Source organism: Megalops cyprinoides, chromosome 8 (assembly GCF_013368585.1).
Source record: "Megalops cyprinoides isolate fMegCyp1 chromosome 8, fMegCyp1.pri, whole genome shotgun sequence".
Lineage (NCBI taxonomy): Eukaryota > Metazoa > Chordata > Actinopteri > Elopiformes > Megalopidae > Megalops > Megalops cyprinoides.
In genome coordinates, this window is record NC_050590.1 from 25,820,086 (window position 1) to 25,833,369 (window position 13,284).

At 37.8% G+C, this 13,284-nt stretch overlaps 1 protein-coding gene across 1 annotated transcript in view; it reads right to left on the bottom strand.

Annotated features, from left to right (window-relative positions):
• Positions 1 to 6,935: 6,935 nt before the first annotated feature.
• LOC118781819 (protein kinase C-binding protein NELL1-like) overlaps positions 6,936 to 13,284 on the bottom strand; it is a 172,543-nt gene continuing 166,194 nt past the window's right edge. The window contains exons 17-20 of the mRNA XM_036534911.1: positions 11,942 to 12,135; positions 10,596 to 10,772; positions 9,286 to 9,510; positions 6,936 to 8,673 (exon numbers count right to left, since the gene is read on the bottom strand). Coding sequence (XP_036390804.1) covers positions 8,623 to 8,673; positions 9,286 to 9,510; positions 10,596 to 10,772; positions 11,942 to 12,135 — 647 coding nt within the window. The 3' untranslated portion in view covers positions 6,936 to 8,622. The remainder of the gene's footprint in view (positions 8,674 to 9,285; positions 9,511 to 10,595; positions 10,773 to 11,941; positions 12,136 to 13,284) is intronic.

Here is a 13,284-nt window from a genome sequence, read left to right on the forward strand (position 1 = left end):
AAATCTGGAAAGTAGATGCAGATGGCTGTAGATGTTTTTATCTGTCATGCTTCCAACAGATTGTTTGCAAAGACTTATACAGCCACATGTAATTGGCATTTCTTAGCTTTTTCTTACACAGGTAAGCAATGAATGCATTACTGAAAATGTAAATTATTGCTTGAAGACAGCATTGTCTTCTGGTCTTTTCATCATTAAAATGGAGAACATTAGTTCCCTCCAAAATCTGTCCTGGTAGAACGCTATACTGACGCAACCTCCTGTAGAAATTGGACATCCAGTATAGTGCTGAAAGCTTGCTGAGAATAAGTATAGGCCTAACACTTTGTGTAAAATACATTTTTTTTCATTTGGATAGTGTTTGTGTGATTTTCTCTCCAGAGAATTGCCCACCCTTTCATTGGAGTGTTGATGAATAGCAGTCTTGAGCAAGTGGGGCATTAGCGCATCTCTATCACACATTCAGGGGGATTCTGATACACAAAACCAGTCACACCACAACTCCTGCTGGGACCAGATAATGTGAATAAAGGTCATAAAATGTCAAACAATGTATTCAAAATGGTTTCCTGCTCATTTTGCCCTCAGGTGCTAGGTTGAAAGCTTTTGTTCCCTGAGAGATGAAACATCATACAGACTGCAAAGCATGGCCTTGACTTGAATTGCCATGAACCATCACATGCACTATATACTTTCCTCTGTGTTGTGTGAATAGCATTTCCAGTCACTGTAAAAGAAATATATGCAGGGATAAAAATACTTGTATGAACTTGTCTGTGCAGAATGTCAGGTTACAGCACTCTAAATGACACCAGAGAATGAAGCAACTGCATGCATGAGAGCACATTGCCTACATGGCAGGCTCAGCTCAAAGCTGCTGACCTCTTAAGGCCAAGGTGGTGGAGGCAGTCTCTGTCACATTGCTGATTGAGTGGACACTGCAGATTTGAGTGGGACAAGGTGTGGATAATAAGATATCATAATGAAATGTTTTATGATGATAATCTTGCTTCCAGACAGCTCTTTGGAAGGGACCTCAATTGACCTTGTTCCCATCCAATTAGAATACAGCAGAGGCACTCTCTCCAGAGGATTATAAAGGACTGGGATGATGTGATGGTTTATTGGGATTTCACTCCCTTCCATATCCTCAAAGAGTGCTGCAACACCAATTGCTACATATTGAGTGGATTGGTATTAAAATTATAAAACCAAGACATGAAGGTGGAAATTTACCCATCGGTTTCCATCAAATGTTCTTGCACATTCAAGCACATGCGAGTATGTTTGCACTGGAGAGAGCTAAGGTGAGATGTGGTTTTAGAAGACAGTGAGATTCTTTACTCAGTCAAAGCTGTTGGTATAAATATTTTTGACACAATGTAAGCCTAGTCAATGATTTGGATAGTATTTTTAAAAATTCACTCTCTACATGCAATCAATGTAGCCATTACAATCTGCTCCTGAATAATAGCTATAGCTTGACCACCCTACAGAGAAGGCCCCACTCTGAAATCAGACATCAGCCAGTGACCTTATACTGGCTGCAGACATGTGGTTGGAACCAATGCAACCTCAGACTGTCCCTACTGACTCTTCAATAGCCCTTTGTCTTTAAGCAGTTTACTTTTATTTAAAAGGTTTAAAAAATGGTTTGCTTTGAAAAGGCTTGAGAACCCTAGTTTGAAATGTATAAGCATATTTTTCTTGAGGCATCTGCTTTATGAAATTTATCACTTCAGCTCTGGTCATGAATATAAATGGATTGTAACCCCATCTACTCAAGGTTAATTGACTTTGAGAAACAGTTTCGAAGTCCAATTTCAATTTTTCTACTGTTCCCTTCACCAGACAAATATTATGGTGGGGTTCTGCCATCTAAAGTACCAGAGGAATTAATGAAGTTGCAGCTATAAAACCTCACCATATCTAATATTACTCATACAATAAATAATCATGTGAAATAAGAGGAGGAGAAGAATAAAGTCTAAATGTTTGAAAAGCCCCATCCAGGTACTGTGATATGAATTGATTTTTAAAATTATCTTCATCAAGATTTCCTGTGATCAAAATCTTGAGTTTGTGGATTCAAATTTTAATTACAGATATTAAGTAAATAATACATAAGAAACATAGCCTGAGTAGCACTGTGGCAGATGTAGCTGGTTGTCAGCTCCTTGCCAGTGGTTTTACCCATCAGCTCTGTATATGAATGTATATTGGTCAATCAATTCACAAAAAAACTGATTATTGTAGCTAAATTTTAGCAAACTAACATACCCAGTAGTAACCCATGTCAATCTGTTACATTGCTCTTCTGTGATTTAATGTCTTAAAGTAGTTAGACAGCTACATGTAAATTAATGGCCGTGGGTCACTGGCTTGCAAGCTCATTTCATACTTCTAGATTTAGCATTTTTCCTTTTTTGAGTGGCCAAAAAAGGGCCAGTAATGGCCCTAAAATGTTCTATAGTAATTTATAGCAAAAAATGTTTTATGGACATTATGAATATATTCATTTGTATCTGGTATTCACCTGTATGGGACTCATTTGTTGTGTTACTTTAGGATACGTAAACATTTTTCAGACATGCTTAAAAACTTCATGCATACATTACCTCGCTACATAGGAGAATGTAAAGAGATAATAGTGGAGCCAAGTTAACCACCAATAGCACTATCATCAGTTTAGTCACACTGTTGCTAATAGACAATGTACAAAGAGAATATGCTCTTTCAAAAAATAACAGGGTATTGATACATATTCCCATATAGTGCAGGACTTTATTAAACATAAGCCTTCAAATAAAAATGTAGAAAAATACAGGGAATATGTCTTCTTCCAAAGGTGGAGCTGTCACCATGTGTTGCTTGTTTCCGTACAAATGTGTACTGCTAATTGTCCTTTATTATGCAATGTACTTTATCAATGTGCTGGACTCACTTTGTAGAACTATGTATGATGATATTTCCCTTTCCTTGGCTGGATTCTTGTCACTCATTGTCCATTACTATGCAAGGGAAGACACCATGCTGCTTGCATTCCACACTACAGAAATTTGTGATTACACAGGTGCTTTTCACCCCGCTGGATTCCCACCACAACACTTTGAGTAATAATCCATGTCAAAGGATGCAAAAACTAATGATGAGTATGCAATACTCTGGATTACCAGACATTTGATTAATTGATTTGCTTACTATTTATTACCTAGCCTGCCAAATACACAGTATAAAGGATGTCAATGTCTGACATGAACAGGGTGGGTAGCAACAGCGACCCATCTATAAAAGTTTTGTTTCCATCACTGATGATTTACATAGATGGGATGTCTGCACAATGAATAGGCATTCTAGCTACATCTGGCTGCAGCTACATTGTCAAACTGAAAATAACATACATTGACAATTTTTATGAAGTTTAGTACTTTGTAAATTGTGATGGCAAATTACTCTCAATATACTGTAAATTAGGTGAAGGTAACTGTGGATTGTGGAAGGTTTGATTCACAATTCTTACTTGCTTTCTTGGTTTGAAGGAAGGTACAAATTGAGCTGCACAAACTGAATAGCTCTCATTACACAAACCTGTCTGTTAAAATGATAAACCTTTGTATTAGGTAAAGCCATAAGAAAATTTACAACACATTCCCGTGGTGACTGAGGACTGAAACACCCTCAAGTCACTGTTAGAGATGATGACAGCCTATGGCATGTCACATACACAAGGGAATCCCTCTGGCAAGGTTTTGAAGGTTAAGCTTGCACTACTCAGGTGGTGGCTTGTGTTACCTGTAAAAACTTCCAAAGCTGTTCCAAAGCAAAATGTGATTAGTCACACATTTGCCATATGTTCATCAAGGAATAAATCAATGAAGTAGTTCAAACCCTCAACAGATTTGCATGACTTGGGTCAAACACTCTTACCAAAAAAACCTATATTCTCCAAGCTTTACTGTGGCAAAGTAGTTAACTAATGCTTAGCTTTTTATTTTACAACCAGTCAATATTTTGAATACCTTTAACAGGTCCTGACACCTGTAAATGAGTCCTGCCCATCTTCACCCATATTAAATTATACTATACCTATTGCGTGAATACAAACAAAAGACATTTATCCAACTTGCATCTAATTCCTGGTTCCACTTAATTAAACACACAACATGCATGTGGTTTGCATGTTCCTTCTATGTGGTAGTCTCACAGCACATTGGGATTCTATAACTTCTCTGCAAGATGAGGGAAGGGTACAGTGAGGGACTACATTCGGGGGAAAAGAAGTCTTAAGATTACCACTTCCGTTCAGTGTAAACAGTAGCTCTGTGATAAATGTCATGGAAAGACAGGAGATTGTTACACAAAGCAAAAAAGTATACCTGGATCCAAGCTGGGATGGCATAGGTCCCTTTAGTTTCAGAAGTACCACGTCATGAGAAACAAAAGGCCAATAGACTTTGTTTAAGGAAAAAAAAAACAATAATCCCAAGAAATATCTTGCTGTTTATTTTATATGTAGTATTGTGATGTGTTGGATTCTATGATAAAGTGACTGAGACATGGTAGTATAGTTGGTGTCCCTTGTTTAGTTAGGTTGCACTAGTTAACTTAGGACTTCAATGGTGTTATGCTCAGACTCCCTGGTTTGGGACTGTTGTTAGTCTGGTCTGACACTGTTGCTCATTCAACCTAAATGAATAGTACATTTTCAACCTAAATGTACTATTGTCCTGGATAAGAGCATCTGCTAAATGAATGTAATGTAATGTAAGAATGAAGTAATATTTCATAATCTGTGATGACATCACATTTCCTTCTGTCAAGTTTTCAGACAGAAATTAACAAAAGCAAAATTTACTTTCAACTTTCCTTGTTAGGGGCTCTAATTCTGTTCTAACCTGGACTTCATTTTGAAATGAATTGGTAAGAGATGCTTTGATGTATTTTGGATGTATCTATTGTATAGGAAAACTCTCATTCCTCCATTTCGGCAAGTTCACTTCAGTTTGGTATTCACAATTTTGTCTGTTTCACACTCTTTGTTTCATTCAATGCTTTTTACATCATTTACACAGCTGCTTTTTTCTTTGCTCATTATGATTAAAATACTTAAATATACAGTGTTAAATGTGCAGTTCTGAGATTGTCTATACTAAATAACAGTCTTACCTGTGAATTGCCAATGATTTTTAGTGTCATCCTCTAATCTTTAGAAAGACACTAATCTTTTTGTCATAAGTCCTAATAGAAATGAAAGTCATGTGTTTTCACAGTTGGCCCTGGGGGATAGTACTGACCATCAGTACTGAAAATGAACAATATTCTGGTCATTCTGGAGCTCTGTGTTGTAATGTGCTGTAAACAACAACTTGATGCAGAAAATAAAAGTTGACAAATGTGTTATAATCCCAGTGATTTTAAGCATATTCCATATTCCTCATGTGAGCATTAACTGTACATAGTGCACTAAATAAGCATATGTAATGCTTTGTATATGTAATTCCTTTTTGATCACTATTATATTTGATCACATTATTATAATTTTTGATTATACTGAAACAATCAAAATAAAGGGCCATTCAGTGAGAAATCAACTCACATTTCGAATGATTCAGATTTTCTTGAATCTTGGATTATAAAGTTATTTTGAGGTTAACACTCAAGAAATCCCATGTATTATTGAAAGCAGTATATGAGCAAACACTTACTTATACAAGTAGCCTGATTAAGACTGTTTTACATCAGGGTTTTTTTTTAACAATGGCAGTCAACATAAACTGGCAGTTGCTAGAGTGTAAATGATGTATGCTTGGTTCTCCCCCTTGGGTTTGATCAATTAGTAAAATGTAGTCGCTTAAATGCAACACACTCGGCATAGTGCAACCTCTTTCTGAATTGCAGCCAATGTATAAAACAATCCACATTTTTCTTTAGTATTTGGGAGTCTATAAACCATTGTGAGACTGCTGGATGAAAAGGGAAGTATGCAATATTGGCAAAGCACAACAGTCTCCTTTGCCATAATGTAGTCACTGTTAGCTCTGGTAGTGCTAAATTTCCATAGAGAAGGCATGAATGCAGTTTGTTTTAAATTTCCACTATGAGGGTTGAACCAAATTACAGGCCTTATTGGACAGCTTCAGGGCTTGACATGACCCAAGAATTGAAAACACAAGTGTTTATGCACATTTACCATGGACATTATCATACTGCTGCAAGAAACTTTAGACTTTTCGTGTTTAGAAAGGAGACATAAACCATATATAGGTCAATATTTAGAATTAAATGAATTACTGATATACTGTGAAGGTGGCTTTTGAAGTAATTCCTTAGTTGTAATTGTTTAGTGGGAAATGAACTCTGATTGGGTAAATGATGTCAAACATGCAAAGGAGTTAAATTAAACAACTAAATAATTTATTAACATAGAAATTTACAGAGAACTCACAGCACAGTCTTCAAGTCAACTGACACTTAACCCTTTAAGTACAATTATGGTGGTGTATTATTTTGAAGCTGTAACAATACAAATTAGAATGTTTCATTGATAACCTTTAAAACAAAAAGCAAGCACTTTTCTAAAAACACATTACAAAAATTTGCTTTGATGAAGTAAATTATTAAATTGGAGGAAAACAAAGTTTGTCCTGTACATTATAATATAGTACACATGGTGTAAAGAACAACATTGTCAATCATTTAAATGTTTACACATTACACATTATTAAAATTTACACAGTGTAAGCAGTTCAATGTAATACACCATATAATTCTGAAAATAATCACTTCTACACTTTGATACAAAATTAAAAACTGAAACACTCTATTTGCATTGTATTTCTTAGTAGCATTTCATCATTTTATACTGCAATATTTCCCTGCTGTTTGATAATGGAAATGAAGATCTTACATACACTGACAAATACAAAAAGGGTTAAGGTAATAGTACAAAAAGGAAAATCAAAAGCATCTGTCGTAATTAAAAATAATATAAATTGTTTCCCCACAATTGATGTCTGTGGCTTAGGACCTATGAATGTTTTACAATAAGATTATCTTCAACAGTTTTATTTTTTTTCATGTTGCCCTAAGCTTTCCACTGTATTTACAGAAACAAAAATATTCCACAAAATTCAGAAGCACATCAACTGGAAAATATAATTTCAGTATGTTACAGAAACATTCGCACAGATATCTTGAGAATGAAATGTTTTGGGTATCCCTTTTTGAAATCTAAAAGCCTTTTTGACCCTTTTGACTTTAGGGAGTGCTTCCATAAATGCTTGCCTATTGTAGAAATGCAAACATCTTTTATGCCCCGATCTCTTACAGACTATTGGTGATGATTCTACTCTTCACCTGTGCACTTCTTACATGAACATTGTTAAAGAACACAGCTGTCATATAGTGTGACATATAGTATGAAATAGTTCAAGGACATCTCATTGAATTTATCACTTAAATGTCAGTGCTGATACAACAGATAAAACATTTTTGGGTGACTTGCAACACAAACATTCAAACACATTCCATCAATCTGGTATTAAGAAAAGGATCAGTTTGTTGTTTACACAGTGTGAGAATGGCTTTTCACGTTGGCAAAAGTTGCTGTTCATGTCTGTAGAGCCAACTGTATATTTAAATAAGATACGGCCTTTGCTCCAAGTATGCTCTAGTTTTTAGCACAGGGTATATGGAACCATGGGACAACTTGGGGATAAAGCTAAAGAAAGCCTGCAAAAACCATGCACTGGAGTGCATTTACAAGGCAGAGGCCAAAGTCTCCTCCTTTTAATAAGCTCGGCAATAAGCAAACAAGAGTGACCCTTCCTGAACTGTTGGCATATTAAGTTTCCATCTGTGTGACTTGTCCTTAATTATATTTTCTCTCTCATCCCGCTGTCACGCTGTTATAAGTCAGGAATATGTTAATGCTCTTTGAAAATCATAGGACCTTGTCTTATCCTTAAACACTGCCTGCATCAAGAACTGGTCAATTGTGTACACATTTCCCTCGACATCCACATATCCTTCACTGAAATAGCTGTCTTGCTTGTATTTTAGGAGAATTCAGTTTAGTCTGAAAACACTGCTTTCATTCATAAATGAAATATCTGCCGAAGCATAAAGCCAATAAGAAACCATGATGACAACCTTATCAATGTGAAAAACCCAAGGAAAAAATCTTGTGTCCTACACTGGGGACCACTTTTTCAACCAACATTAACATATGTAGGAGAAGATGGGAGAGGAAAGCAGTTACATTTACAGGATGGAAATACATGATGTTTGGTTATCAGTGGGGGGCTGCTTTTCAGAAGTGTTTCTTATTTTCAGTAAAATGTCGCTGCATCCTCTCAGATTAGCTTCCCAAATAATAAAAGTTAGGAACATGAGGCATATACTGTTGATGTGTCGGTTTGGGTAATGGGTTCCTCAAGTAACAGACACATATTCCAGTATCTCTAGGGAGTTAGAGCCATGGAACAAAGTTCCCAATGTAGTGAAATTCCAGGCACCTTCAGCAACAGTCTGGCGTGTGAAACAAACTAAAAAAGAGCTGAAACTTTAAAACCAGATGATCACCCCAGTTCACACTGGTGAGGTATTCCTCAAAAGCTGTGTCTAGTTGTTCTGGAGACATTCGAACTCCACAGAGCAGCAGATGCTCCCATTCTGTAGAAGAGAAATCCCAATAAAGTATAAAATAGAGAAGTCATTTTTCTTGTAAATGTTCCAACCACATTCTTTGCTTAATTTTAAACCATTTTTACATGGCCAATCCCGTAAAGTGTTATCTCAATTTATTTACAATGCTCCATGAGTTGTGTTAAAGAGTACTCAATCAAATTCACCCATGCATTTCCTGGCATAAAGGGGGGATAAACAGCACATTCTGAAAGATGATGGGTCTTGTTAAAATGGACAGCAAGTGCGTGGGAATTCACCTACACTCAGACTTCAGTCAATCTCCATTTTCATGAAATTACAATACAGAAACACCTTGAGACTAAGTTAGAGTCAGCCCAACTACCTGTTGACCCAAAATAAAACTACCAGGAAACCAAAAATAAAAGTATCCCACCATTATTTTTTGAAAAAAAAAAAAAAATCATCAATTTTAAGTGGCAACTAGTCTGTGATTATAATCATTAAAACCCTTTAAAATTTGTTCAGGTCACTTCCATGGTAGGGGGCAGGCTGACAGAGAATGCTAGCCTATATAACTGTTTACAATATAGTGTCACTAACACCAGTATAGGGCGAGACAATGAGTGATCCTCATACCTTGCACTTGCATGTGGTGCAAGGAGATCCGGGCACGGTCCATATGGAGCCACTGAGGCGCGTGATGCCAGTAGTGTCCAGACAGGTTTTTCTGATGTCATAAGCAATGTTGTCGGCAAGGCAGGCATCGGTGACGCAGCGAGGGCAGCACTCTCCCTCCGTCACTGAGCTATACTCGCAGGGCAGGACGGGGCATGCCAGGGGCCAGCAGTCCACTTCACCCTCCTAACCCCAAAGAAGAGTGCGTGATGAGATCCCTTCACCAGGATCAATACAGAGAGATCCCCTCTGAAACTACAGGCAGTGTGGGGAATACGGTGTATCTAAAAATAGTCTGGGTGTAAGCAGCATTTTCACAGAAGACATTAATCATGCTGTCATCAGGAGGCAGTACTTATTAAAAATGGTATTTTGGCTTCTGTGCATCAACTTCACATCACAGTGTGACTATTCCAGAATTAACTGCAAAGCTGTCAGTGCAATAGGATTCAGATAAAACCAGAAAACCACAAAGCTTGTACAAAGGGCCATTCCACAGGTATATAAAAAGCTCCTATTTATGATATGGCATATGCTAGGAAATCAAAGAATACTTCCCCTGCCAAAGACTGACAGCATGTTACTCACCATCATGCAAATAGCATGAAGTCATCAAGGTGGCATCAATCATCCCGTAGTGGTAAGAGAAATATATGCTGTAATGCCTTGGCAAAATGATGTCTGCAGTATGAGTCCATTGCCAGCATTGTTTGCTCAGTGGAAAGGCTTCTCCAGTGTGACCCACAGACATTTGTGAATACATCTAGACTTTGTGTCCAGAGTTTTCCATTTAAAAATAATAAAGAAAATAATCTAGTATAAGCTTTTGTAGCTATCCAGATGCTTTACAAGCACAAAATTAATTGCTGGTTGAGTAACCATGGATATGGATGTTATGATCTTCATAATTTATATTAAAGATGTGCAAAAGTAATTGGAAGGGGTAACCCTGACATGGCTCACAGTAAGAAGCTGCACAGGAAGACTTCAGAGCATTTTAAACCTGTGTATAATGGCTTTGCTTTTCTTTCCGATACTTAACAAATTCTTTTTGTTCCGCTTGAAGGAGCATTTCATTTAAGTACTTGACAATCTCAAATTGTGTGCCATGAATTTAAGGAGGCAGGTATGGCTCCAAATGAACTCTCTGTCAGGTTCAAAGCACACATATCAAAAACAACACCTTGATAATTCTTATCCTTCCCAAATATGTGAACGTGTCCCTGAGCACATTACAGATCACTGTATGTGTGCGTGTGCTGGGTACACACCAAACATCGGCACTGCTGGCAGCCGTAGGTCCAGGTGTCTCCACTGCGGTAAAACATGTGTCCACTCTGGTGTAAGCACTGGCTGCTCTGTCTGGTATCACACTCTGGGCAGCAGGACAGGTCCACATTAGGGTTCTGGCAGTCACACGCTGTTCGCCTGCAGAATATCCTCCCATCCTGCTCACACAGAGTAAAGTGTTCAGGGTTCTGTAGCCACTACTGCTTAAACCTGTGACTGCACCAAGGTGGGGGCTCAAACCTTGTGCTCTGCCCTCAAGAGGAAATCCTATATGACAATCCACAAATGATTCAGCGTTTGTTTTGTTTTTACTGAGCTACTTTATGTTGCCTGCATTTTCATAGGCAAGCAACATAAAACTACCGTGTATAGTAGCTAGCTATATGGTGAAGACCAGTGTCACTACTGTTAAGGTAAAAACTACCTCACATTAGTTTTTACTGTACATGTATATAATCAACATAAAGCTGGAAGGTTCCAAATTCTTGTTTACTTAAACTTAACTTAACTTAAAATTGCTCTACAGAAACAGACATTGGACATCTCCAGTCATAATTGTCTTCTGAAAATATTAAGAGAATGTTTCTAAAAAATGATGTCATGGTATGTTATCTGGCATGGTATCTGGCATGAGGTGGTTCACCAGATGGGTGATTAAATCATTAGGTTTCTATATGAAGATCATAAACAATACACAGTAGAGACACTTCACAGAGTATGTGTCTGATGAAGGTCTTGGATGTCTACAATGGCTGTAATATGATTTTGTTCTAGCAGATCTACACTGAACTGTGGTCTGGGTCAGGGCAAACAAAGTGTGACAGAGGAATCCAACCTGAAGTGAGTGTGTTTGAAATTCTCTTTGCTGTATCCCAGTTTCAAAAATCAGGGTAGTTAAGAACAGTAGTGGGCATCCTGATTCCAAACTATAATGCTGATCACATCACATAAACTTGTCTCCAGGGACAAAAGCTCTCATCATAAATTCATTGGTTGACACTGATAAGATACTCATTCAGTAGAAGCACACTGAAGAGTCCTTGCTAAAAGGGATACTTGGTCTTGGGCCCTGACTTACAAACACCTGCAGGATGAAATATACTATTGCAAATGTCACTGGTTTCTGGATGACAATACAAATGTATGGCAACAAAATTCTACAAGCTAAAAAAACTTTCCATTAAAAAACTATCAACCCAAATGATGATCAAGTCCTCTTTACTACAGAGATGAAGAATTTGCAGCATCTATAGTCTTTGGAGATTCAAACTAGGGATGTGACTTATGTATGTGTGTGTGCGTGCGTGTGTGTGTGTAAGCCACCCACCTTGCAGGAGCAGACAGAGCAGTGGTCCTGCTGGAGGGTCCACACCTGCCCGTTGTGCTTGAGGCTGCCCTCATGGGGGCAATCCCCACTGCAGGCAGGGCCAGAGGAACACAAGCAGTCAAAGCTGCCCTTCAGGTTCACACACGCAGAGTCGTTCCAGCATGTGTGGGTATGGGTGGCACATTCGTCAATGTCTAAAACAATCACAGAAGCTGGTCACTAAAATGTCACAGAAAGCACCTTTACCCTCCGCAGTGTTTCTTCCCATAACCTCAATCCTAAATTCACTGTCAAGCTGCAGACATTTGCAGTGTGCTCCACGTTCTTCTGAATGTCCCCAATATGAGTCCCCTGCACCTGCTTTATTGGTTTTGAGAGGTACAGCTCTGCTTTACTCTCTAAAACATCTGTTATGGACCTAGTTTTCTGGTTCTTATCAAATGTACTTTAAAACCCCCTAATACAGCATTGGTTCAACCTGTATCTCCACAGGGCAAAAAATGACAGCTACAGTTTAAGAACACAGCTCATATACTATGAACAACAAACAATGACTGTAAATACAATACACCTGGCAAAAATGACATCTTTACACACAGAACTAAGGCTGCATTTCTGTAATGATAATGATAGATTATAAATAAAATTATGAGAATAATATCATCCCAGAGCAGGACTATCTCCTGATGTATAGATGCATGCTTTCACAATGAATATTAATGAAAGCCAGGGTGTAACAAACTTAAAGCTGCAGAAATTGTTAAATAGTTTAAAAATAATTTGGTATGTTTTTTCCCTTAACTTTTAATTGCAGCTCCCATTGGAAATCCACACTATCTCCAAGGCACAAAAGGTAGGGCCTTACACAGTGCGAGACAGCAGAGCTCCTCTCCTGCTTTGAGTTAGACCTTAAGCAACAGACTAAATATAAATTTTAATTGGCTTCTGCATAAACTCACACTGATAGAAAAAATGCTTTTGACAATTTATGAGAAAGAGCGACATGAGTAAATTGCATAAACTAAATGGAATACCTGTCAGGGAAAGAGACATACCTTCATGATTCACCACTGATTAATAAGTGTTTGTGCCACATTCAACAAAGCGCTGTTTCACCCCGGGGCCAGCCCCTCCCTCTCTTTCTCATATGCGTACGCACAGACACAAACACCATGCAAGCTCCAACAATTTATTCAAGAGAGGTGTTGGTAATTACTAGGCATGAGGCGATTATGTATTTCAGTTTCAACTGTATTTCATTTTCATATCTCTTGGCACACCATATGAAAAGGTCATGTATATTAAAATGAGACAGCAACCACTGCAGTGTTTGATCCTCTTGC